The following is a 27,071-nucleotide window of genomic DNA, read 5'->3' on the forward strand; positions in this document are numbered from 1 at the left end:
AAAACAGGCCCCTAAAAGATGTCTTTTTCACTTTCAAAGATGAGATGTTTTTCTCTTCTTCAAAGTCTCCTCATTTTTAAACTGCTGCAGACTGGCAAACACCAGACCCGGACATGTCCAAACCTACCCTGTCCTAGGGGAAGCCTTTCCACATCCACTAAAATGTCCTGTCTCATGGGTTTTCTCCCCTTTCTCTATATTTTATTACCTACAAATGTTAATCACTGAAGATCCTGTATTTCTCTCCCAGTCATGGGGATAAAAAAAAAATTACCGCAAGGGAACTAATAACCAACTCCTGTAAGCTCCACTGGAAGCACTCTAATAGGAGAATTTTCCTTAAACACTTCAGGTCTTACGTGCCTCATTTGTCCAGTATGTGCCATTATGCTTTTGCACAATTTTAGTTTCTAAATTAAATAGCATGCATTATTAAATCTAATATCTTGCAGAAGCCTATTATCAACAGCTTTTATGAAATGAAAAGGGAGAGATGACATAGAGCCTAATAATTATACCAGTGATCATAGTCCTCTTCAGACAACTGGGAATGAAAAATATTCCAGCAGACCTGCTGGATTTACTACAAATTAAATGTCATACCAAAGCTGTTATGATTAAACAGCACTATTTGCTCCATCTTAACACTAAAAACTACAGATTTGGGGTTAAAACCAACAAAAATTTTTAAAAACGTGCAACAACTTTTGGAGTGGGTAAATTTGGTACTAGTACCTACCTGGCAAAGCAATGCACTCCTGATTCCTAGGTTCCCACTGACAGTTTTGATCCATGGCACAGCTTTTACAACTTGTCTTTTTGTTACAGTAATAGGCAGGATTATCCTTAGGACAATTCTCATAGATAGTAACAGGAACCTAAAATAAATAGCACAGGTGAGACTTTTTGTGATATCCAGCCATGTGAGTTTATAACAGCCATGATTACAATACCAATATCACAGACCAGCTCTACAAGGCAATTTATATATCCAAAAGCTGTGGAACTGGGCACAGCCTGGACTGGTTATCCGAGATATTCCTCCAAAACACTGCCTGACATGTTTTCTCTACTAAAGCTTTTACAAGAGGGCTATTTTGCTTTTTCTAGGGGAAGCCCTATTGATATCAAACCCAAAAGGTGATTAATGAATAATCATATCACGGTGAAACCTCTAACTCTTCCCCTGCCCACAGCCATCCTCCTAAATTCATTGTAAAATACCATGCAAAACCCTTGGATCAAATTGAAAAAATTCAAACATGTAGCACTTTTGAGCTAGATATGCACTGGGAATAACAAAACAGGGATCATAACACTGACAGATGCAAATGTGGACATTTGCTATTCCAAAGGGTAAATTTAAACGAGGGAAGTGTTAAGAGCCATTACCTGTTCCTCTGTGCAGTTGTTGTGTGCTGGGATGCACTGGTCAGAACACCACTGACAGCTGTTTGTGTTGGCTGTGCAGCTGTAGCAGTCTGTAATCTGATCACATTTTTCATTGTCTACAGCTATTAAAGAAAAAAACCTGCATGACCAAAAACAGGCATTTCCTGACAGAGCTCTAAGAACTTGATTATTTACAGCAAAAGACACAACCAAATAGCAGTGCCTGCAGATTTTCTGTTAGCAACTAAAATCAGGTACTTTCATGTGTTTGAACTGATAGAAAATTGCTTTTATTTACAGCAGCAATCATCTTTAGTGCCCAAGGAGCCCTAAAACACACAGCAGAAAATAATGCACCAAGACAAGGAAGCACAGGTTAATGCCCAGGGAAGTGATGCCAGAGGACATCCACAGGGACAGTGGCCATCCCCCAGCACAGGCCCATCTTCCTGCAAGCCTGGCTTTCAAGTGGAGCATTTTCATGTGAAGCTCGAACTTTTCATTCATATTTCCAATTATTTATTGCCTGTGTTTTGTGAAAATTTACTGTGCATTGGGAGCCCAGCAAGGCAATGTCCCCTTACATCAGTTTCTATTAAATAATTAAAGGCTGCACATCTGTTACAGAATCAAGGGCTGTATAATGAATGTATCAGGATAAAGTTGTTTAAAATTATCCTAAGGGGAAACACAGGAATCAGATCTTAAAACATGAATTCATTTTATCTGCCTCTATACATAGAATCATAGAATCCCAGAATGGTTTGGGTTGGAAGGGACCTTAAAGATCATCTGGGACCAATCCCCTGCCAAAAAAACAAAGTAACTTTTCCTAAAGCAGTATCCCCGCTGTCTCTTTTGAAGAGTACAGGATAACTCCATCAGATCCAGATGCCCTTTATTGCCCCATGGTGCTCTTCAGCCAATTCTTGGCTCTCACAAAGTCAATTGTTGGAGCAAACATTTACAGAATGATGGTCCAGGCCTGGTTCTTGGCTGGTGATGCTTGTTAGGGATAGAAAAGTAAGTACAAGCAGCAGGGTAGGAAAAAGCTCTCATGAACAAGCAGCTTCAGGAACAGGAGATAGAAACACTTCCACATCTCCATGACCCCCAGCCAGAGGAAGGGCTGCCAGGACACATGGAAGCCCAACCACTGCCCCCCGTGTAAAACCTGACCTTGGAATGGCACACAATTAACACAGGAGGAGTCTGGAAGGAGAAAAAGCCTGCACACCTTCCAGAAAAGGGAACAGAAAGAAGGAGACACCTACCTGGCTTGGGAGGACAGTCTTCAAAGACCTTTTGCTGCTGTGCCAGCGTTGCATTTTCCCAGGGGATGCAGCGGGGAGGGCGCAGAGCCCACACGCACCTGACCCCGGGGCCAGCCCCCAGGCAGGACGACTCGTTGCCAAAAGCCTCACATCTCTCAGGTGTGAACTTCAGGATGTCACTCAGGAGGAGGCTGTTGAAGCCTCCAAACACATACATGGTGCTGGACAACATGGAAGCAAAGAGAGAAAAGCTCACAGCTGTTTTCATGGACAGAGCACTGTTCCAGTAAATGGGATTTAAGGTCTGAGAGAAGTGTTTTATTACATGCCAGCATATATAAATCCAAATAAATAGCTCTTGGTTAAGGGAGGCACTAAAGAAAAGGTCAGACAAATTTCACTGTTTCAGAGAAGTCAGAGAGACTCAACACAGAGTCAAAGCTACTCAAGGTCATCAAACAATCTTCCCCCTCCAGCCAAAACTTTGAGGGATCCTCTTGTGATCCACACTGGCAAGACACAGAGGAAGGATAAAAATTGGGGAGATTCTACCACAGCATTACACCAGAGTTCAGAAACTGTGACAAAACAATTTGTTGCTGTCACTCTCTCTGGTCCTCCGTAAGAAAACCACACTTTGCATGGCTGGTAACAACTGAGCAGAGTCATTGTGTCAACTAAAAAACCCAAAACAACCCCCAAACAAATAATTTGTATGGAGAGGAGTGGAGGATTTCAAACCTCCTTCAGTATCCCACCTGCACCAAAACACTAAATTTTAACAGTTACACAAAAACGTCACACAAAAATTCTCTGTGCATCTGTGTCTGTCAATGCACCTTTAAAAATACCGTGAAGAAGGGCCAAGGCAGCTGAAAAGAGAAGTTCTGGTTAAATCATAAGTAGCTGTATTATGATTTTCATCCTATTTTAGAACTCCTATGAAATAAATTTCTCAAACTTGGTTGCACTGATCCAGTAACAGCTGTTCATCTGGAAGCAGGGATATCACTGCAGTCTGTAAGGCTTAACAGCCAAAATCTCACCTAAGATTTCACCCAAATACTGAACATCATGTGCCTGGGGAAGAGCAGCCCCACAGGAAAAGGTGTGTAAAGTGAAACACAGACAAATTTTAAAAAGCATGAGGGAAATTCAGATTTGTAAATAAATGTTGTCAGTGCAGGTAAGAAAGAGGTGTGAAATACATTGAAATGCACAATTATTAAATAACTAAAAAACAGAAATACATATAAAAATAATGACAAAAAATCAAATTATTGAAAAAACTAAGTGAGCTGGGACAGTTTAGCCCAGTACATAAGGGCTGATGGGAATAGCTGAATACTAAAGACATTACAAGAGTGAAGATCTGAAAACTTTCAGAGACTCACAGAATGGTTTGGGTGGGAAGGAACCTTAAATCCCACCTCTTTCAACTCCCTGTCATGGGCAGGGACACCTTCCACTAAGCCAGGCTGCTCCAAACCCCATCCAACCTGGTCTGGGACCCTTCCAGGGATGGGGGAGCCCAAAGCTCCATTGACAAGGGGGTTTGTGCCAGACTCAGCCTGTGCTGCAGCTCCTCATCCACTGGTGCCCATTCCCTACAGAACACCTGTGCCCTCACCTGTTGTACAGCACAGCAGTGCCCATTCCCCACAGAACACCTGTGCCCTCACCTGTTGTAGAGCACAGCAGAGTGCCCAAACCTGTTGACATCGTGGTGCAGAGCTGGGCGAGGCAGCACAGACCATCGATCACAGGCTGCAAGTGAAAAAAGCCATTTCAGAAATGTTTCTCTGGACAATGAAAGGACAATTCACAAAGCAGTTTCTTCCTGAGAGATCCCCAGGCACCTGAGATCCTTCAGCAAAGGCCCTGAGGGGCTGGACGGGCCCTGGCCCTGCCCTGACCAGGGCAGGAATGGAGCTGGGAAGGGGCTGGAGAATCCCTGAGGGAGCTGGGAAGGGGCTGCACAATCCCTGAGGGAGCTGGGCAGGGGCTGCACAATCCCTGAGGGAGCTGGGAAGGGGCTGGAGAATCCCTGAGGGAGCTGGGCAGGGGCTGCACAATCCCTGAGGGAGCTGGGAAGGGGCTGCACAATCCCTGAGGGAGCTGGGCAGGGGCTCAGCCTGGAGCAAAGGAGGCTCAGGGGGTCCTTGTGGCTCTGCACAGCTCCTGCCAGGAGGGCACAGCCGGGGGGGTCGGGCTCTGCTCCAGGGAACAGGACAAGAAGAAACTGTTTTTTCCTCCTTTACTAGTAGGATTTTTCAGCACGTAACAAGTTCTGGTTTTATCTGTTTATACATGAATTATTCGTAGTTTTGCCCCAAACCAGTATCACTGAGAACAGAGGCTTATCTTTTTTTTTACTTTTTCCATTGCCGTTATGTTCCTAGAGGGCAGATATCCATGTTTTTAAAAATATTTTTCACTCATCATAGCTTAAAGATTTGTGGCTGTTTTTCTCTTTTAATAGAATGTTAGATTATTCCATCTTTTTCTATTAGCATAAAATTTGTAAGTTCTGCTTCATTTTTCACTTGGTTTCTCAGGTAATTTTTTTCTTTGGGCAGCATGGGAGAAAAAAAAAAACAAATTAAGAAACATCTAACCCACTGAGCAAAGGAACAGAAGTAGGAAAAGTCAGTCCAATTCATAACACTTAAACTTCATAAAGGGAATGGATCACCTTGGGGGCCAATATCCCAGAGGCACTTGGATGCAATTTATGCAATTAAGACAGAAAAGTCAATCTTCTGTAAAGATCTACAGGATCCTCAAATACTCCTAAGACTCTTTAATATGAGATAGAACCATTGAGTAGTGGACTGACCCTCTGGAGAAAAAAAGCCCACAAACCAAACTAGTCCATGGATAAACTGAAAGGGCAAAAAAACCCAAAGTTTTATTTTTTACTAAATTTAACTGGAGAATTGTTGGATAAAACAACAGATGCAGACCAATTTTGTTCAAGAACACTGATAAAAAAAAGACAGAAGACAAAGATTTAGTACTTTGATAAATTGTGAATTTGGAATTTATTTTTACATGTCATTTTCCATCTTCAAAGAATTTAACCTAACCCAGCACCGCTTCCAAGCTAAATATGACAGTTCCAATTTTTAATAGAAGACTTCAGAAAAATTGGACAGTAATTTGCAATTTTTTAGCCATCAAGTTGTGTGTTATGTGAGGCCAAGAAACATGTTTTTCTAGATTAAGAGAAGGCCTGGAATATTTTGGTTTCTAAGCTTCTTTGCCATTTTTAACCAGAGATCAAATATTGGAGAAAGTAAGTGATTCTGAGACTACCAAGAATCTTCTCCTTCCTGACTTAACCTAAAACTTACAATGCTGGGATTTATGAAATACACTCTTCAAACAGAACATATCAGCTGCAAAACCATCCCGCCCCTCGCTGTGCTTGTCATCAGAATCAGAATTTTCATGGAATAATAGAAGAGGTTTTGTTTCTCTTCTGTGGGGAGAAAAGATCAATTTAAAAGCAACACCTTTACCTAAGTAGCAGGTGGAGGATTAAGTGAGGCATTTTTCCACACAAAGCTGCTGCAGAGCAGGAAACTTTGACAAAGGCCAGAGAGACCAGTTTTGGGGATAGGAAGAGCTAATTGGCCATTTCAGTGTGCAGAAAATAGGGAAAATACTGAGAGACAGCTTTGCCCAAGTGCTCACCCAACCCAAATGTCAACAGTCCAAAGGCTTGTCCTGAGAATGGAGAATAACACATGCAACAGCTGGACTGTTATCCTGAAACCTTCCCAAACTAGGCAGCACCTGGACAATTTGAATTTAATATGCCCAAAGCTGGTCAAGTAGAGGGTAAGGGACAAGAAGCAGTCAAGAATTTTCATTGCTCACCCCCAGCACACATCTCAGTGCAAGCTGTTAGCATTGCCCCACACAGAAAAAAGGTTTTATGTCCTCCCAATACTCAGTGCATGTGCTCTGATTACTTGGAAATTTGAGGAGGGAAAACCAGAAAAAATTGATGATATAAATAAAATTAGTTACTACCAAAATAAGCTTTAATGACAAAGGTTAAGGAGAAGACGTGGCTTTGAAGCATTTGTTTCAGACTGGATTTAATTCCACTTCTCCCCAGTCTTCCAACCATCACTGTGATTAATATCAATCATGATGGCTAATCATGAAGATGTAAAAAATTAGTAAACCAGGCAGAGAGCATACTATAAAAGTAGGGAATAAAGACAATTATTAAGCCTCCTCACTGAAGGCTCTCAGTATCAACTGGCCTTGCCTTGGGAACATTGAGGGTTAGATAACATGGGGGTTATATGGGCTTATTCCCATGGAGACCAACAGGAGCATGACCAGGTAATCTGTAATTGCTGCACAGATCATGCATGAAGAACCACTGACAAGTATTTCTGCTGTGACACAAGTGATGGGCCACCACCCTAATGCCTCCCTAATCACACGGGATAAGGGAAATCATGCACAATGGCTCCTGCAATGAAGAGACCAGAAGTGGCCTCATTTCTGGAAAAGAAAAAAACAAACTGCTCCTTTCAGGCTGAGAATCTCTTCTCTAAGGAATGAGGGGACTCAAGAACACCTCTCACCCATCATGTGAGGTAAAACCAATGCAAGTTCCCACACATGAGTGTATATCTGGTAAGAACTGGGGAGGTTGACTACATCACTCATGTCATGCAGCATGTTACCTAAACCAGAACATCACTATTGGCATATTTTGTCAAATTAATGCAATTTGTGTTTTACACCTCACAGAGGGTTCAATAGGTCAGGGCAGATAGCAGAATGCAGAAAGAAAATCTATCACAGTTGCTACCAAAGTTTAAAAAAAATCAAACTGTTTATGACTGCCACAGAATGACAAATCACTCTGGGCTGGATGGCACCTTAAAACAATCTCATTCCAGCTCTGAGCCATGGGCAGGAACACTTTCCACTAGACCAGGCTGCTCCAAGCCCCATCCAACCTGGTCAGATACCTCATTTTAACTCAACAATTAAAAAAAAAATCAAAATAAGCTAAAAAAAAATCAAAATAAAGCTAGCTAGGAGCACACAAAGATTCCAGAGAGATGTAACTAGAAATCACAGGAGGCACGATGGAATGACTGCTATAACAGAAAGCAAAAGGGCACAAGGATACCAAACCCTGATGGCCCAAGTATCCACTTGCATTTTCCTCTCACAAACCAGGAGTGAGATCTTGGTGGACAGTCACTTGGATATTTCAGGTTTACAGGACTATTTCAGGGAAGCCACGTTTAGTGCATTCTGAGAGCAAAAGGCAAATGTCAGAGTACAGAAGGGCGTTTTTCCCCAGTGTGAATTATCTGTGTATGTACCTTCTTTTATGTAATTTCACCTCTTCCTTCCTCGTTCTTCTTAAACTCAGTGTCTGGAATCCAAATCCACAAATAAATGCTGCCCTCTCCTGGCCACTGAAACTCAGCAAGTGCAACCTAATAACTTGGCTTTATGATTGAATAAAGCAGTGCACTGCACAGGTGGAGTTTCAGCAGGGTCTAGTGCTTGTAACTGTCCTAAGAACTTGAATTTTTGACCCGTCATAGATTAAAACACAATCAAAAGATCAGAACAGATTTATGGCTGAGATAGCAGGACAGGAAACAGCCTCAAGTTGGGCCAGGGAAGATGTAGATTGGCTATCAGGAAGTATTTTTTCATGCAAAGGGTTGCAAAACACTGGAATAAGCTGCTTAGGGCAGTGATGGAGTCACCATCTCTGGAAGTGTTCAAAAAAACATGTGGATGTGGCACCTGAGGACATGGGTTTAGTGGTAAAAATGGTGGTGGTGCTGGGTTGCCAGTTGGACTTGGTGATCTTAAAGGTATTTTCCAACTTTAATGATTCCATGGTTTTATGATTCTGTAACAACATGCAGTTTAAAACCTAATTTTTAATGCCCAAGGTTGTGTATAAACTGTTAACAAAGGAACTGCTGCTGTCTGTAATTAGAAATCACTGCCCCTCGTGTGCTTGGAATTCTGTAGCAAGGTTATGAGCTCCTCCAGACTGCAGATCCCTGTGCCCAGCAGCATTTGGGATAACACTCCCACCATAAACCAGCATTCTGGAGACAAACTGAGGACAGCTCCTGGGGAACAGCCAAGTGTTTGGGGGTTGTCATTATTTCTGCAAGAACTTACCGATATCATAGGCCATGAAATCCGAAGAAAAGCACTTGGCTCCGTGGCTCATGGAGGTGTCGTTGTGAGTGTTTCCTCCAAACACCAGCATGGTCCCACTCACTATCACAGCTGTGTGCAAGTAGCGGAAAAATCGGCTGTCTTTGAGAATAGTCCTTCAGAAATAAAAATGTATCTATTAATGAGACTGCTGAGTACCTGGCAAAGGCAAAACACTCCATAAATCCAAGCTGAAGAACACTTTGAGGGCAAGGATAGCATCTAACTACTTTTCCTAATGAGCTGATTAACAATTATATTCCACATTGTTCAATTCCACCTGTAATTTCATTCTCATCTTTCCACTTGCTTTGCTAATTTATAGGAGAAATATACCTATGAGAGCCTCTTTCCAAAGTTGTGGATCTTCAAATCACCAGTTCTTTCCCTAGGGATTCCCAAGTTTTCACACTTGTCTTTTGAACATAGTCAGCCTGGGAAGACTCCAATATTTTGTAGTAATTCTGCTTTTATAGCAACACAAAGAAGTCTTTCACACTGGGCAGCACCTCTGCTCAGAACTAAAAATTCTATTTTAAGGAGATCTATACAGCTCCTGAAAACAAAGCCCTACAGGTTAATACCTGCACAACATGCTGGCTCATCAGAGACTAAACCATGGGAAGCCCTAATCAAACTCACCACCAATCTCAACTTCCATCAGTAGGACTGATGGCACGGAACACAGAGGGTCATCTTTTGGAGGATTCTCCTACTTTTCTGAGAGGATTTGTGTTGAAGGAGAGGGGACTCTGTCCCTGTGCCCCGCCCTCAGGTGAGAGCCCACCTGCAGAGCTGCCCCAGCCCTGGGGCCAACAGCAGGAGGACGTGGAGCTGCTGCAGAGAGCCCAGAGGAGGCCCCGGAGCTGCTGCAGGGCTGGAGCCCCTCTGCTCTGGAGCCAGGCTGGCAGAGCTGGGAATGTTCCCCTGGAGAAGGGAAGGCTCCAGGCAGAGCTCAGAGCCCCTGGCAGGGCCTGCAGGGGCTCCAGGAGAGCTGCAGAGGGACTGGGGACAAGGCCTGCAGGGACAGGAGCCAGGGAATGGCTCCCACTGGGAAAGGGGAGATTGGGCTGGGATCTTGGCAAGGAATTGCTGGCTGGGAGGGTGGGCAGGGGCTGGGCTGGAATTCCCAGATTTGCTGTGGCTGCCCCTGGATCCCTGGCAGTGCCCAAGGCCAGGTTGGACACTGGGGCTGGGAGCACCTGGGATATCAGAAAGTGTCCCTGCCATGGCAGGGGGTGGAATGGGTTGAGTTTTAAGGTCCCTTCCAGTAGGCGACATCAAGTTGAGTGTGTGGTCAACACACCTGAGGGACAGGATTTGTTCCAGAGGAACCTGGAAGAGCTCAAGAAGAAGGCCCATGGGAAGCTCATGAGATTTAACAAGGAAGAGAGGGCCTAAATCACTCAAGAATAAAAGAAAGAGTCAATGACACAAAAAAAAAGGCAGAGAGAGAGATGAATAGACAGCCCTACACTCTCCACTTGTTCAATAGGGCTTGCCAGACTGACAAAATAAATGTGACAAAAGAAAATTGGTGCTGCAGGAGTTTGGAAGAACAATGTCACATTTCTTAAGTTTCTGCCTACTCAGCCAGATTTGTCCACTCCGTGGCTGAAGTGGAAGATCAAATTAATCCAGAGAGGAAGTGGGGTTATTTCTGTGTATACAACTGAGTGGGAAGGAGGGGGGCTGGAAATTAGTCACTCATTACCTTCCTCAGCAGTACAGACTCACAAACAGATGTTGCAGAAACACAAGCTATTTTAACACCCAATAAGAGATGTAGTGACTCAAATTTACATGTGTTAATCCAAAAGACAGTCAGGAGCCTTTAGAATCAACATTTAGAAAAACACAGAATTAAGGACAATGTATTTCATCTCTGTTGCTCCAGGCTGTGAAGTGTGGCTATAGCTTTTTAATAAAACTCACCTTTTGGCAGCAACAAATGACAGAAGATTTCAGCTTAAGAAATGAACATTTCAAGCAGTTACAGAGCCAGAAGAAAATAGGGTTATAATAGAAATTCTTTTACAGTCTTAACTGTAGAATGGATTATCACTCGTTGACTGCAGTAACTGCACTAATATGCACAGGCTGTATGGCTAGCAAGAAAAAAACATCAAATATTTTTCTTTTCAGCTTGAATCAAACAATAGATTAAAATGGATTTCTTGGCTTGTTCACAGCCTTGATTATATTGATTATATCATTCTCTATTCATAAAGGGGACATAAAAACAAGAGATCTAAGAGCACAGCATCTATCCTGAATTCGGGTAGATATAAACCACTGTACCCTCATCAAATACCCATCCTCTTGTTCACTACAAACAAAACTGACAGGGCAGTAATCAGGAAAAAGAAGAACAACTTACCACATGCGGGAATCCACTTCATATTTGTACAAATCATCTGCCAGCCTGTACTTGTTGGCACTGAAGGCCTTGTAACCCCCGTGGATATAGATTGATCTTGTATTTGGATCATAAACACTGCTGTGACCATATCCTCCCTGCACCAGAGCTCCGCTCGTCTGCAAGATGCTCCAGGTATTTGTCACTGAAAAATGAGTGACAAAACGTGGCTCATTTCTGTCCATTAATAACTCATCAACAACATGGTGAAATAAATTGGGATTCCCCTGACTCAGATCTAGACACTGTCTCTATCACTTCACATCCAAAAATATTCCCCTTCAAAAAGTCTGTTGTCAAGGAGCATTGCCAGGTATTTTTAATTGGAGCAGAAATAGCTCTTCCACAGTAATTTTTTACATTTTGCAGACAAGATAAGTAAATGAGAAATAAAAAGTAGAGAAATAATAGATTTCATTTCAATGACATGAAAATGCCAGTACTGTGACTTGATTTTGAATGGGACTCAAGAGCACTTTTACTTTTTATATATATATAAATATATATATAAAGCCAGACAGCACTGAAGCCAAGTCTGACTGTGAAGAACACTGCAGTTAAAAACTAATATGTGATTCATGATCCTGTATCTCACTCACTAAAATAACATTGGTCTGAAGCACTTTAGACATATTATAATGGCAAGTGAAATAAAAATACCACATTAAACACATCACATTACACACCAAATCTCTGTAGTAAGTGCTGAATGAAACCCTATACAAGCTCCCCAACTACAGGCCAGAGCAGGCACACCAAAGGCAAAGGAAGTGAACAGTCTGCAAGATCACACATGGCAGAAACAAATCACTGCCTGGTTCTCTCTGGATTTCTCTGAAAGGAAGAAATCTTGCTCACATGGACTCCAGAGAACCAGGCTCCAGCAGATCCTCTGGATCAGCATGACTGGAGGACAAGGACAGCAGGTCCAAAGTGCAGACAGGGCCACTATTCCTGAGAATAACCAGCACACTCTTGTTGTGAACTTCCTGTGCCTAACTACAATTCTGACATGGTCTGGGGAGCCAGCAATGTGTCTCCATTTCTGAGCTGGGTACAAGTTCAGTTTGCCTGGAAAGCCTCCTGTGCTTCTCCAGTGCTTATACTAGAACTCTCTGGGTCTGAGAATCAGAGCCTGGACTACTCCAGGATATGGGGGTCAGATCCTATCAGGGATATGGGAATCCAGAAATTCAGCACCTGTTTCCCACAGCATCTGCTGCTGGTGACATGGGTGCCAGGTTAAGCAGGTATTTGGTCTGAATTGTTACAGCCATTATTATATTTGCAGAATTAAAAAACCATTTCAGAAGTGTTTGTTTTGTCAGAGGGAGAGAGGAAAACTAATCTAAATTGTTCCAGAGTTGCCCTGCTTTACCTCTCAATTACAGCTTTATATCTTTGGGACCTAATGCTGCGTATAAAGGTGGAGGCACGTGGCTGCCTGCTCACTGGGTTATACAAATCTGTTAGGTTCAACTCTTGTACATACAAACAGGAGGAGGAGAACACATTTGTCTGTGTTTTGCTATCTGAACACGAGTCATTTAAATAACATCCAAACCAGCTGATCCACTGGCAGGGCCTGGCAGGAGGGCTGCCCTTTCTCCCTCCTCACTCACACAGGCTGTACTCCTGCACAGGAGGGCTTCCCTCCCTCCCTTTCCCTCTCACTCACACAGGCTGTACTCCTGCACAGGAGGGCTGCCCTTTCTCCCTCCCTCCCACAGGATGTACTCCTGCACAGGAGGGCTGCCCTCACTCACTCCCTTTCCCCCTCACTCACACAGGCTGTACTCCTGCACAGGAGGGCTGCCCTCCCTCCCTTTCCCTCTCACTCACACAGGCTGTACTCCTGCACAGGAGGGCTGCCCTCCCTCCCTTTCCCTCTCACTCACACAGGCTGTACTCCTGCACAGGAGGGCTGCCCTTTCTCCCTCCCTCCGACAGGATGTACTCCTGCACAGGAGGGCTGCCCTCACTCACTCCCTTTCCCCCTCACTCACACAGGCTGTACTCCTGCACAGAAGGGCTGCCCTCCCTCCCTTTCCCCCTCACTCACGCAGGTTGTACTCCTGGACGTTGCTGATGTAGCCGTAGAGGGGGCAGTGCCCGAAGAGCACCAGCATGACGGTGCTGTTGTCCCTCAGGGTGACCACGTGTGCCGAGTGCCCCACCACGGCGTACTGCTCCTTGGCGCGGGGAGCCAGCGCGGCCCAGCTCTGCCGCGGGATGTGGAACACCCACAGCTGGCTGCTCACGTTCCCCGTGGCGTCCAGCTTGCCGCCGTACATGTAGATGTTATCCTGAGAGAAGGCACAGAGGGCAGGGAGTGAAGCATTAGGAAACTGCTGTTTGGGAAGCACTGAAGCTACTGGTCTGAAATTACCTAATAAACTCCCCTGGAAAGGAACTGGGGACAAGGGATGGAGGGACAGGACACAGGGATTGGATCTCACTGCCAGAGGGCAGGGATGGATGGGATATTGGGAGTTAGGAATTGTCCCCAGAAGGGTGTGAGGCCCTAGCACAGGTGCCCAGAGCAGCTGTGGCTGCCCCTGGATCCCTGGCAGCGCCCAAGGCCAGGCTGCACATTGGGGCTGGGAGCAGCCTGGGACAGTGGGAGGTCTCTGCCTGCAGCAGGGGACTGGGACTAGATGATCTTTAAGCTCCCTTCCAACCCAAATCATTTTGTGATTCCATGATGAATTTCCATGCTTTGAGGTTCTTCAAGTGCTCTGTTCGTGAATGACAGTGAGGAGTTTTTTGAGTACTTATGATTAAGCTTTGCCCTGGCCTGCACTGTTTGAGCTCAACAACATTCCAAACCCAAAAATCAATAAAAAATCACCTCATTTCCTTTCCACAGACTTTGCTATCCTGCTCTCACATGGTCTGCACTTACAGCAAGGCACACAAGTGAGAAAGGAGGTAAAAACTGTCAAATTCACTTGCTGTGTCAGATGCTGGAAGATTAGATTCACAAATTTACTTGCAGAGCAAGTAACAAAAATCCCTAATCCCCCAGCACTGCTTTGGTGTCTTGGACAACAGAGCTCATAAAAATATTCATGTGATCTACATAAAAGGCAGCTGAGGAACTCCAGCAAACTCAGCCTCAGGCATTCTTGTCAGCACAGACAGCAAGAAGGAAATAATGGACTCACTGGCCTCAAAAAGTCATCTTCAAAATCTCTGGAAAAAGGGTAAAGAAGGAGCACACAGGCAGAGACACTGCAGACTTCCTAGGAGAGCCACCCAAGGATTCCCTGGAGCACAAGGATACAGCCTGGGCTGAGCAGGGACAAGCCTCTGAATGAGGAACACTTCTCCCAAAGCAAGGCTGACATGGGATAAGGAGTGGGAAGCAGGAGAGAAGAAGGGAAATCAGCTGGGAAGTGAGTCTGGAGCACTGAACTTACGTTGTGCAACGCCAACGAATGACCATATCTCATCTCTACTGAGTTCACAGAGCTGTTCAGTGGAAGCCACTCTTCAGAAATGAGATCATACCTGTATAATTAAAACTGAATTACTTTCCAAGGAATAGGTATTAACACTGAGAATATGATTGTTTGTCCTTTCTAAGATTTGGGGAAAATTATTTACCAATATAGTATGTTAGATATAATTATTTACTGAAATAATAAATCCTGCCATGATTTCAGCATGCACAAAGCTCATACAAACTACTTATGGGTTAAAAAAAAAAGTTGAGCCTGCTGTGTTACTCAGCATCCACAGGTTGATCTCCTTTGCCCTGTTTTCTTTTCCATACAAACCCAAGAACTAGCTGTGACAACCTACACCACCTCTCCCTCAAAAAAGTAGGAAAACTTTACACTAAACTTAGGTAATTTGCAACTACTAGATTAGAAAAACTCTGCCAGCACTTAAAAAGCACTATTTAATTATGTCTTTGCTATTCATGTTTAAAATAACATAAACCCTCTGCCCTGAAAATGGCTTGTGGCTTTTCATTTAAAATAAGGCACTATATTTGCCAAGCTAAGGGCCTTGTGAGATAAAATCATCTCTGAGAAAGCATTCAACAAAGTCATAGGGTATCCTATTAAAAAACAAGGTGTGACTTTGGAGGAGTAAATTGTGGGTGCAACTAGCAACTGCTCTACATTTAAATGTGGGTTTTCAGCTCCTCTTTCCCTATAAGAACTATTACCTCTGGAGGTGAGTGCAGAATACACAGCTCTCACTTGGGTTCATCAAAGTAAGGTACACGAGTATCTCTGGAAAAAAAATCCAGCTTTTGCCTAGATCTGCCCTAATACAATACAAAAGCTGGGGTTTTTTAAATGGACTATTTCCATGAAGTACATTATTATTACTTTATATTTTAGTTACTGTTACATCTCCTCAAACAATTGCATAAATGCCCTCATCCTAATGCCACTCCCTGTTTGGTGTCCCACCCATTGTGGACAACCATCCAGAGTAATCACTAGGTGTTAATTAAGGAGCCAAAAACTCAAGTGACACAAACACAACATAGAGAAGGGCTAAAAAACACTGAAGCAAAATGACCCTCTTTGAATATGAGGCTAGATATAACTTAGGAGCTGGCCCAGAAATATACAGAGAATAGTTGAATGCTGACAGACACAGATGAATCAAAAGCTCCCTGAACATCAGGAACCTTATGCTTTTCTTTTCCAAAATTAGCACTCCTTAGCAAGATTTTCCCCCATCTCAAACATGAGCCTGAGTTTTTATTATGGCTGTTTTCCCTCAGAGATGAAGCACAGACCAAAGCAAAGCACGTCAGGTGGCATTTCCTAAAAATAACTCTCAAATCTAAGTTCCTATCTTTAGTTTTTATTATCTGGGCTTATACTCACGCTAAAACCTTCTGAGAGTCAGAATGATTGAAGACATAGCCTCCAACAATCCACATTTTATTGTCATGGATGACGGCTTTGTGAGATGCTCTGGCAAGTTTTGGAAGAGTGTATTCTTCCCGTTCCCAAAACGACTGGTTTGCAGGAAGAGGAACTGAACAGCCAGGACCTGGGAAAAGAAGGTTCAAAAATGTTTTTTTTCCAAAGCCTGTATTTCAGCTGGAGGTCAAACTCCTGCTAGTGCTGTAGCTGGTTGCATTTAATATGGGACTAATTCTTACATATCAGTAGGTCTTGGCAAAGCAAACATCTATGTTCAGGCCAGATCACTGCCAAGTTGGACGTGGCTGATCAGCTCAGCTGGACATGAGAATGAGGCATTTCACATGTTCAAATGGGTCAACTATAGCAACCAGGCTCAAATTTGCTTCAGGGGCATAGGAATGAGACCTGAAGGGATGCCTGTACACCACAGGTTAGGCCCTCTTTGGATGGTGACAAGGTTGCTTTTAAAAGCAATTGTTAAAAACCACAGAATCACAGACTGAGATGGATTGGAAAGATCCTCTTCCACCCCCCTGCTGTGGCAGGGACACCTTCCAGAGGGTGCCCCAAGTCCCAATGTCCAACCTGGCCCTGGACACTGCCAGGGATCCAGGGGCAGCCAGAGCTGTCATGGCACAGGGTGTCATCACATTCATTGTAAAAAACTTCTTCCTTATATCTAATGTAAACCAGCCTAGTTTCAATTTAAAGTCATTCCCCTTTGTCCTGGCATTCCAGGCCTTTGTCCAACATCCTTCTCCAGCTCTCATGGAGGCCCTCTGGGCACTCGAAGAGGTTCTGAAGTCTCCCTGGAGCCTTCTCTTCCCCACACCCCCAGCTCTCCCAAACTGCCTCCAGAGCTGAGAGGCTGCAGCCCTTGGAGCTTCTCTGTGTCCTCCTCTCCAGCATATCCATCCATCCATCCATCCATCCATCCATTCACATGAAGTGTGGTCTTTTAACTTTAAAAAGCAGGTACTCTGTTCCTAGTCAAAATGCTAATGCTTGTCATGCAGAACATCCCGCGTCCTCCCAGTTAAAGTGCCAGCTCCACACACAGAAAATACATCCCCAGAGCTCTGTGTGCCCAGCAGGGGACTCACCTTGCCAGCCTGCAGAGCACACGCAGGCTCTGGAGCCATTGAGGCTGCAGTGGCCCCGCTCCGGAGCGCCGCAGTTCCCCGGGCAGTAGGGAATGTCACAGGCCTCTCCCTTCCAGCGCTCGGCACACTCACACTGCGGGGCCAGGCTGCTGCTGTTGAGCCTGCACTCCCCCTGGCCAGAGCAGTTATTGGGACACATATTGAAACTGGGGAAAAGCACAAAGCAGCTCGTCAGGAAGGAAAGAGATTCCCAAGAATTATTAACAAAGGCAAGAGTGATGCTGAAGAAAACGAATACAAATCATTACAAACCAAGAGAGAGTCATCTGCTACCTAGTGCGATGCACCTGTAGAGATTTGTACTCTATTCCTAAAAACTGCTTCATTTCACAAGTTAAACTCGCAGCTCCTCTGAGAAAATGATCAATATGATTTTTAGCCATTTGTAAGGCAAACGACTTGCCTTAAAACACCCAACAGTAAGTGAGGACTTTCATCAGAGTGTAAGGCTGCTGTGGTGTCTGTGCAATTTATACTCAAACTGTTCACAATTGGGTGCTATTCTGGGATCTGCTTACCACGAGAACAACTGGAGATGAAACCCAAGCCAAAGACGTGCATGGTTCGAATAATTTCTGATTTTATAATATCTGCAACGTAGCTGAGGCAAAACCAGATATAACCTTGGTAAAGGTCCAAATTTTGAGATCATAATAATTTCCAGACTCCAGTTTTTGCTGGTGTATCAACCAGAATAATTCACAGATGGGAATTAGTACCCATATTCTCACTGTCACTGGTTCCAAGGCAATTTCACAAGTCCTGAGAGAACTACTACCTACACTCAGTGAAACTATGAAGACTTATGTTCCATTCAACCTACTTGCTGGAAAAATGTTACAAGCAAACCTAAGAACCAGAACACAAAACAGCACTTGAAAATTGTCTGAAATGATGAAGAAAGTGACAAATTAAAGGAATATTGTTCTTGAAGACAGTATTTTATTGCAATGGTGCAAATCCAACAGCTGGCAGTAGATGGAGTCCTGGTTTATGCAATCAGTCAGACTTGGAAATCACTGCCTCTTCAGCTCCTCTGATCCCACCAACTTTGCATACACTCCTGATCTTCTTCTGAAGCTTTCATGGGGTGCTGGATGCCCCCTGTTTTTAAAAAAATTCACTATTATGTGGGTTATTCAGCACATATTTGTGTTCTTACTGAGGAAGAAAGCACTGAGACTTGATATTCAAAAACTAAGTTTCTCATTTTAAGAGAAAGTCAATTTTTGCAAGAAGTCAGTTAAGACTGAAGCTTTTCCAGGTGTTTTTTCTGAAAGAGGTGAGACTTCCTGCAGATTATTCCCAAATTAAATCTCCCAGTGTGGCACAAACATAACTTGCATCTGTAGGAGCAAAAAAAATCCAAAGCTCATGATCCCTGCAGAAGCAAAACCTTCCATCTCTGTGAGTATGTCCACACATTTACCTCAAGACAAAACCTTTCTAAAAGCAGTTGATGAATTAGGGAGCATACGAGAATTACTTTTAAAAAGCTCATCAATGAGGACTAAATACATGTCAGTGAACAGAAAGCAGCCATCTGTTTAGAATATGAACAAATATAAAACCAGTCCAGAATAAAAAGAAGCCAGATGAAGGGATTCAATCCAGGAATGAATAAGAAAGCAAATACTGAGGATGAGGACCCTCAAGAGCATGTACAGCCCAGTGTCTCAAGTGAAATGCTGGCTGATGGAAAAGTGTGTTTGTGCTAGAGTATCTGCAGAGCACTCAGGAGCACAGACATGCACAAAACATATCAATTCCTGTTGATTAGACAGAATAAAATTGATCCAATAACATAAAATAAATAGTAAGATGCCTTTTGGAGCAAACATTCGTCCACACTAACAACTGACAAGTTGTAACATTGAGCATATGCCACTTATTGGCTATTGCAAGGGTATAATAAAGATTAAAATCTAATTTCAGGTGTCTGCTCATAATTACACACTTCAATGGCAACTGCTTATTTCAAGACAAAAGTAAGAAAAGGGGAAAACTCCTTTTGCTCCACCTGCAGCATCACTGTGGAGTGGTGCCACTTACTTATAGGTGATGTTAAACCCTGTGAGATTATAGGCAGCATCACTGAAGAAATGTAGAAGAGCATATCCAGAAGTAGCTACAACTTCAGGTACTGTTTCATTGCTGTCTTTCTCAGGAACAATAAGACCACTGGAAAAGTAAAAGAACAATATTAGAAGTGAAATAAAAGGCAGCAAAGCAATAAGAGTAAATGCACCGGTACTTTCAATAAAATAATTGAATTTCAATAAAATAATTGAAACTCGATGTATTACCATTATTTGAAATATAATGAATTTGTGGAATCATAAATAAATGTATGTTGGAAGTATTTAACCTGAGAAAGACTGAAGCTAACTAGAATTTTAGATATCCCTATCAAAAACCTTTCCCTCCCTTGTCACTCAGCAAAGAATTAAGTAGGTCCCACTCATAAAACAAGGTGGCACCTTTGGAAACAGAAATTAATGTGTCCCAAAATAAAATCTGTATTATGAAGTCAAACTAAAGGTCTGCTGAGCCCAGATCTCCTGACTGTGGGCTACAAAAATGATTGGGAAATGCTGTGACAAACCAAGCAAGTACAGAGCATTGTGGCAAAGTGCAATCCACCTTCCAGACACCCAGTTCAGATGCTTAGCCCTGGAGAATGCACCCAAGCCAGCACAGTAAAATAAACCACTCTGCCATGCTTCTACCCAATTCATTTCTTAATCATTCGTGTCCTTTTCACCTGAAAAACCTGCAGCAGTTAGGTTAACAATTTAATTCCACAACAGCAGAAAAAGGATTATTCTACTCATTTTTGACTTGCTGCCTTTTGGGTTCTTTTTCTATGAGAAATACGAACAGTCAGCCATGGAATCACAGACTGGTTTGCATTAGAGGCTTAAACCAGAGACTTAAAACTCATCCTGTTCAACCCCTGCCATGGCAAAGACACCTTCTGCTATCCCATGTGCCCCAGCCCCAGTGCCCAGCCTGGCCTTGGGCACTGCCAGGGATCCAGGGGCAGCCCCAGCAAATCTGGGAATTCCAGCCCAGCCCCTGCCCACCCTCCCAGCCAGCAATTCCTTGCCAAGATCCCAGCCCAATCTCCCCTTTCCCAGTGGGAGCCATTCCCTGGCTCCTGTCCCTGCAGGCCTTGTCCCCAGTCCCTCTGCAGCTCTCCTGGAGCCCCTGCAGGCCCTGCCAGGGGCTCTGAGCTCTGCCTGGAGCCTTCCCTTCTCCAGGGGAACATTCCCAGCTCTGCCAGCCTGGCTCCAGAGCAGAGGGGCTCCAGCCCTGCAGCAGCTCCGGGGCCTCCTCTGGGCTCTCTGCAGCAGCTCCACGTCCTCCTGCTGTTGGCCCCAGGGCTGGGGCAGCTCTGCAGGTGGGCTCTCACCTGAGGAAGGGGCACAGGGACAGAGTCCCCCCTCCCTGGGGATCAGCCCAGGCACAGGGGGTGTCCTGTGCCCCAGCTCACGAGGCCAGGGCACATCCAGTTTCTTACCCACCAGCATCACCAAGTCCTCCCCTCCAGGGCTGCTCTCCATCCCCCAGCCACTTCTCATACTCAGAATTGCTCCCATCTGATGCAGGACCTTGCACTTGACCTTGTTGAATCTCATGAGATCCCTACAGTGCCAGTCCTTGGTCGTGCCCAGGTCCTTCTGGATGCCATCTCATCCCTCAGGCATTTCAACTGTCCCATATCTTCTCATCATCTCTTCTTTTATAAGCTCTACCTGACTCATCACATTCATGTTTGTTGTCCTTTCTATCATAGCAGCCTGTCACACTCTCAACTCCCACCTCATTCTTTGCTTCACACCTCTGGATGCCTTTGGCTGTTTCTCCACCTTTCCAGGTTCTCTGAGATCCTCCAGCCTTTTAGTTTTCCAGGACTAGCTGAGAGAAGCAAAGATGGTGGGCAAGACTATCTACAGTATTGCAGACACACTACAGATTTATATAATGGTTTGTCAAAATAATTGCAAAAAACTGACAAACTAAAATGAGCTTTGAAAAAAGTAATTACTACCTATTTACCTATGACACTAAATACTTTGTATCTGAGAGGGAATGTTTATTTTTCATTTAATAGAAGTTTGACAAAACCAAAAAATTAAAAGTTGATTCCTCCCTCGTACAAAAGGCATCAACATGGGCACAAATTCAAAGTCTACTGAATTTACATTTTTAAAAGCCTTTATCCATGCACAGCACATTGTCCAGCACCCCCTGCTCACAGTCAGCTGCTATTTCCCTGCACAGATCCATCTCTGCCCAGCCTCACTCCTGCTTCCCAAGGCAAAGTCGAAGCTCTGTGACCAGCAGGGGCTCGAGGGGCAGAGCAGAGTGTGTGGGACAGGGAGCCAGGGCAGCTCCAAACAGCCCAGCCCGGCCCCCACCCGGCCACTCCCCAGAGCCCAGCGCCACCAGCAGGCAAAAAGCAATGATGGAAAGAATTTTCCCCCGAGAAGAACTTACTTTCCTTTTTTCACATCTATTTAGAATAGAAAGCTAATGCAGTTGAAGAGAGTTTCCCAGGACAGAGTAAAGGAGTTTATCTGCTCAAGGAAATCACTCCCAGCTATCCACAGCACCCACTAATACCACCTGGGAAGCACTTGCTGTGACCTGAACTTTTCTGTCCCCATGATACAATACAATGGTGTGCTCCAAGAACAGAACAGATGCCCAGCAATCCTTTCTACTACAGATTTGGAGGTATGTGCACCAAAACCAGCAGATGAACAAGCTACCTACATCAGGATCACACTGAAAACTGCACAACAAATCTTATGGTGGACAAAAAAGATGTCCTTCATTTTACCAACACAAGATAAAAATCACTGGAACCTGATCCCATGTTTTGGCTAAGCAACTCCAGCACATCTGCTGATATATATTTCAAGAAATATTTCCTTATGAGAAAGCCAAATTTCCCCCCGCTGCTCATTCACTTCTCAATGGTAAGGGATTAAACAGCAAAATTAATTCCCTTTTCATCTCTCTGGAAGAGGTGCTTTATTTCATTCTCAACGTTTGAGACTTCTGAAGTTTATCTCTCCCAAAAGACCATCTCTCACAAAACCAAAGAACAAAAGGCCTAACAAACTTCTTGTTTGGTTCATAATTATTCCCTTGTAATGGACACTATAGGACAGTACATCTCCACCACAGGAAAACAAACATTTGAAAATAATTTGGGTGAGGCAAACTGCAGCTCAGGGACAAGAAAAAAATTGCTTTTTCCTGGTTTCTTCTTCAGCACTTATCACTGATATTACAGGGCAAAGTAAGTGGAAGGCAAGACAAAAAATCCCCTCAATAATCTTTCCTAAAAAAAAGACTATCCTTGACAATTCTTTGTGTTCTCAAAGAAATCTCAAATTTGGGGTTTGTTTGACCAGAACACAAGTACCTCCATAACAATGCTTGCAACCCAGATATTCCCTATTTCCATTTTTTTCTGGTGATTCATGTGTAAATAACTAAAGAGGATGTTATGCCTCCTACACAAATTTAAAACACTCTAAGGAAACTTAATCACAGAATTGTCTGGTTTGGAAGGGACCTTAAAGGTCATCTAGTCCAAGCCCCTGCCATGGGCAGGGACACCTTCCACCAGACCAGGCTGCTCCAAGTCCCACCCAGCCTGGCCTTGAACATTTCCAGGGATAGGGCATTTCAAATTCTTTCAGAGAAAGCCATGAAGAGAACACAACACAGCAGGAACAATCAGAGCCTGAAAGGTTGAACCTCAGAAACAGTGAATAAATCAACCTGCTCCCAGCATCATATGGAATAAACAGAAGCACATCAGAATTTACATCTGCCATGAAAAAGAATCCAATAGGCAGAATCAGAATGATAAAAGATTATGCAAAACTTCCTTTAAATTATGATCCAGAATCTCTGAGCAACTCAGCTCTGGCCAAGATTAGCATGTTTCACAACACACTGCTTTTATTTCCTTTCATAAGGTTTCAAAACATTTTGCAACCATCCCTACTCCAAAGCAAATAAACACTCCTACTCAGCTCAGCTGCCCAGTGACACCCAGGGAGAGGCAAACCTCTGCTTTGGACAGAAATAACATCTATTTCCTGCAAGCTGGACTGCTGAAGTCAATGGCAGAAAGTAAAAGAGCATCAGAAATCAATGAAACATAGAATGGCCTGAGCTGGAGAAACTTCAAAAATCCTCCTGTTCTACCTCCTGCTATGGGCAGGAACACCTTCCACTATCCCAGGCTGCTCCAAGCCCCAGTGTCCAACCTGGCCTTGGGCACCTCCCAGGGAACAATTCCTGCCCAACATCCCATCCAGACCTACTCTCTAATAGCAGGAAGCCATTCCTCCTTGTCCTGTCACTCCATCCTCTTGTCCAAAGCCTCTCTCCCACTCATCATGGAGGCTCATTTCAAGTATGGAAGTTCACAATTATGTCCAGAGACCCACCTTCTCCACTGCCCTGCACACACTGCCCTGCTCCTTCCCCTAGAGCGTTGAAAAATCAGAATAATTTAAATCAAAGGGCACCTCCTCTATTATTTTTCTTGGATTTGCTATGTGAGTATCACAATACTGGCATATTCCTCATTTCCTCCAGAGACACAACCTGTTAGAGATCAAACCATGAGAAGCTCTACTAAGCAGAAAAAGGGCATAATTGAGAGTCACGAAAGGAAAGGGTGAAAATACAGAGTAGAGCTCATGGAGGAGTAAAAGGATAAAGATCATCCTGAAAAATCAGCTTTCAATCCATCAAAATCCAATGCAAACAAATTATCCTAATTTTTAAATACTTTGATACATCTGGACACACACATACACAAAATGGCAACATTTCTCTGTTACTAAAAAACAGTTCATGCACCTCATTCATACTCAGAACTACAAGAGTAAAACTAAACAAACTAAAAATAGCAGTTACAGAAGACTAAAAATAAAACAATAGCAAAAAATAAAAAAGGAGGGAGGAGAATATAAGGAGACGTCTTGAATTTGTCTTAAATGAAGCAGGACGACTCCCAAACATGGACTTTTAAGGAAACAAACCCATTGCAACAACATGTACTAAAAAAGCCTAGACTACAGATTCATTGTAGAGCTGACAGCCCCTCACATTACAATCTTCCTTGAAATCTTCCCCCCTTGGTGCAGTAGAGGCAGAAGCAGCTGCAGCACCAGCACAGGGAAGCTTGTCTATCTGCAGAAGCCTCCGGATCAGGGGCTTTGCCCAAAAACCTCCTCAGTTCTTACATGACTGTGGCTATCGAAGGATCATGGAACAGTTTAAGGTGGAAAGGACCTTAAGGATCATCCCACCCTGCCATGGTAAAGACACCTCCCACTGTCCCAGGCTGCTCCCAGCCCCAATGTACAACCTGGCCTTGGGCACTGCCAGGGATCCAGGGGCAGACACCCTGTGCCAGGGCCTGCCCACCCTCACAGGGAACAATTCCTCATTCCCAACATCCCACCCAGCCCTGCCCTCTGGCAGTGGGAGCCATTCCCTGGCTCCTGTCCCTGCAGGCCTTGTCCCCAGTCCCTCTGCAGCTCTCCTGGAGCCCCTGCAGGCCCTGCCAGGGGCTCTGAGCTCTGCCTGGAGCCTTCCCTTCTCCAGGGGAACATTCCCAGCTCTGCCAGCCTGGCTCAGTGGTAGGGAAGCTCCAGCCCCTGCAGCAGCTCTGTGACCTCCTCTGGACTTGCTCTGGCAGCTCCAGGTCCTCCTGCTGTTGGAAGCCCCTGAGCTGAATACCCATTCCCATGGCAGCAAGGTCAGTTACAATTTCTGGCAAATAATTGAGGGAATAGAAGGGAAAAATAGAGGAGAGTCACCCATATGATCTATATATAAGCAGAGGTAGGAGTGAGGTTTCTTTAACTTCAAGGAGAGATACCTGAAGAAGGATGAAACCTAAATTTTGACCTCAACTACCTCAGGAGAGATTAGAGAGGAGGGAATACCAGAGGTTCACAAGAAAAGGACAGGAGGCAACACGCACAGGTTGCAGCAAGGAATTGTGGTTAGATATTAGTATTAGATTAATTTTATATCATTATTTTAACACCAATCTCTGCACCACGGACCCAGAGGATCAACGAGACCTCTGTCCTAAAGATAAACTCACACCTTGATTGGACAAAGGGCTCTGATGGTCATCCTGCTTTGAGAGAGGGATCAGACCCTTCCAACCCAACTCAGCCCTACACCCAAATCTGGGTGCTCAAGTGCCACATTCGCCATCAGGTACCACAAGGCTGGTGAGCTGCTCCTGCTCCGAGGGAACACGGGCTCACATCATCCTCCACCTGGCCCCTGAGAGCAACCACAGCAGCTGCTGGGCCACTGCCAAACGTCCTGCAGAACAACACCTGGGTCTGACCAGGAAAACACTCCCTGCCAACCCGATCAAAACAAAAATAAAGGTGCAAAACCAGCTCTGGTAAAGGTTTAATGCGGAGTAAAGTTAACAAAACCAACTAAGTTCACAGGTGCTGAGTGCAGTTTATCTACTTCAGATTTCTTCATCAGTGCTGACAAACATACTGCATTTGTTTCCATGTTCTTTTACTGCAGTTTTGAAGCAGCACATTTACACAGTCTCATTGTGCCTGTGGTCACAAATATAAGCCAGCAAAGATATTTTTAACACTGTTTAATAAAAAAAGCTCAATATGCAGGAGCAGACAGCTCTGGGGGCTCTCAGAATACAAGGAGTTTAGTCTATGCACACACTTGAACTGTGTAAATGTTGGCACTAAGCAAATATTTATTGCTGTTAAAAATTGATAAAACAAATTTAAAGCTTCCCTACAGTCCAGTGCTGAGGATTCCCAAGATCATCTTATATATATATATACAAGATTATATATATATATTTCAGAATAAATATCATCTTGTGAACAAACATAAATGAGCATCACAAGGTCAAGAAAACAAAATGAGAGCAGTGAAGGAAGTGAAGGTTCAGGGAACTGCTGTAAAAAGTCAGGGAGGGAACAAAAATTCAGTTGAGAGAAAGGAATTTCTAGTGTTTATCAACAAACTCTCAAAGCTTACAGGGCCCAACTGTATAAAGCTCAGTCTTGTAAATCTCCTGGCAGGGTGCAAATAATGAACAAGGAAATATGTTTACAGTAATAATAAATTTAATATACCCCAACTAAATTGGGAAAATATGAACACTGCTCTTAAAAAACTCCAAGGCATTTATTTTGTATTAGAGAAAGGTATTTTTCAACAGATGCTTTCTGGTACTTCACCAAAATGAGAAGCATCTGCCATTTCCTGAACTTGGATTACTGAATACCACAGCTCAGTGCTAATGAAGCTAAATTCAAATGTCATCTAAAGAAGCAATTAAAAAAAAAATTGGAGTTTTTTCCCTACCTCAAAAACATTATTGTACTAAGCTCATGTTTGCTTGTCCTCAAGACCAGGCTTCCTGATTTACAGATTTCCCAGTCTGAACCATAATTATTAATGCTGTGAACTACTTATAAGTTCAATTTTAAAAGCCTATTAGTTTTTGGAAAACACACAAGAAATGGCAGGTACAAATCATCATTTCACCTTTTCACCAGTGTATTAAAAAATAGCTTGATTAGAACAAAATTACATTGGGTCAAGATGACATTTTCTCCTCTTCCTGCACATCAATCAG

At 43.8% G+C, this 27,071-nt stretch overlaps 1 protein-coding gene across 1 annotated transcript in view; it reads right to left on the reverse strand.

Annotated features, from left to right (window-relative positions):
- The window catches only part of ATRN (attractin), a 151,594-nt gene that overhangs the window by 82,536 nt on the left and 41,987 nt on the right, over positions 1-27,071 (reverse strand). Inside the window, exons 4-14 of the mRNA XM_054292950.1 lie at positions 19,433-19,561; positions 17,321-17,526; positions 16,173-16,341; positions 14,739-14,829; positions 13,379-13,622; positions 11,278-11,461; positions 8,859-9,013; positions 4,349-4,433; positions 2,667-2,887; positions 1,393-1,514; positions 740-878 (exon numbers count right to left, since the gene is read on the reverse strand). Coding sequence (XP_054148925.1) covers positions 740-878; positions 1,393-1,514; positions 2,667-2,887; positions 4,349-4,433; positions 8,859-9,013; positions 11,278-11,461; positions 13,379-13,622; positions 14,739-14,829; positions 16,173-16,341; positions 17,321-17,526; positions 19,433-19,561 — 1,745 coding nt within the window. The remainder of the gene's footprint in view (positions 1-739; positions 879-1,392; positions 1,515-2,666; positions 2,888-4,348; positions 4,434-8,858; positions 9,014-11,277; positions 11,462-13,378; positions 13,623-14,738; positions 14,830-16,172; positions 16,342-17,320; positions 17,527-19,432; positions 19,562-27,071) is intronic.

Source organism: Melozone crissalis, unplaced genomic scaffold (assembly GCF_028551555.1).
Source record: "Melozone crissalis strain CALT ecotype California unplaced genomic scaffold, PUWL_Pcris_2 ptg000006l_1, whole genome shotgun sequence".
In the NCBI taxonomy this organism is placed as follows: domain Eukaryota; kingdom Metazoa; phylum Chordata; class Aves; order Passeriformes; family Passerellidae; genus Melozone; species Melozone crissalis.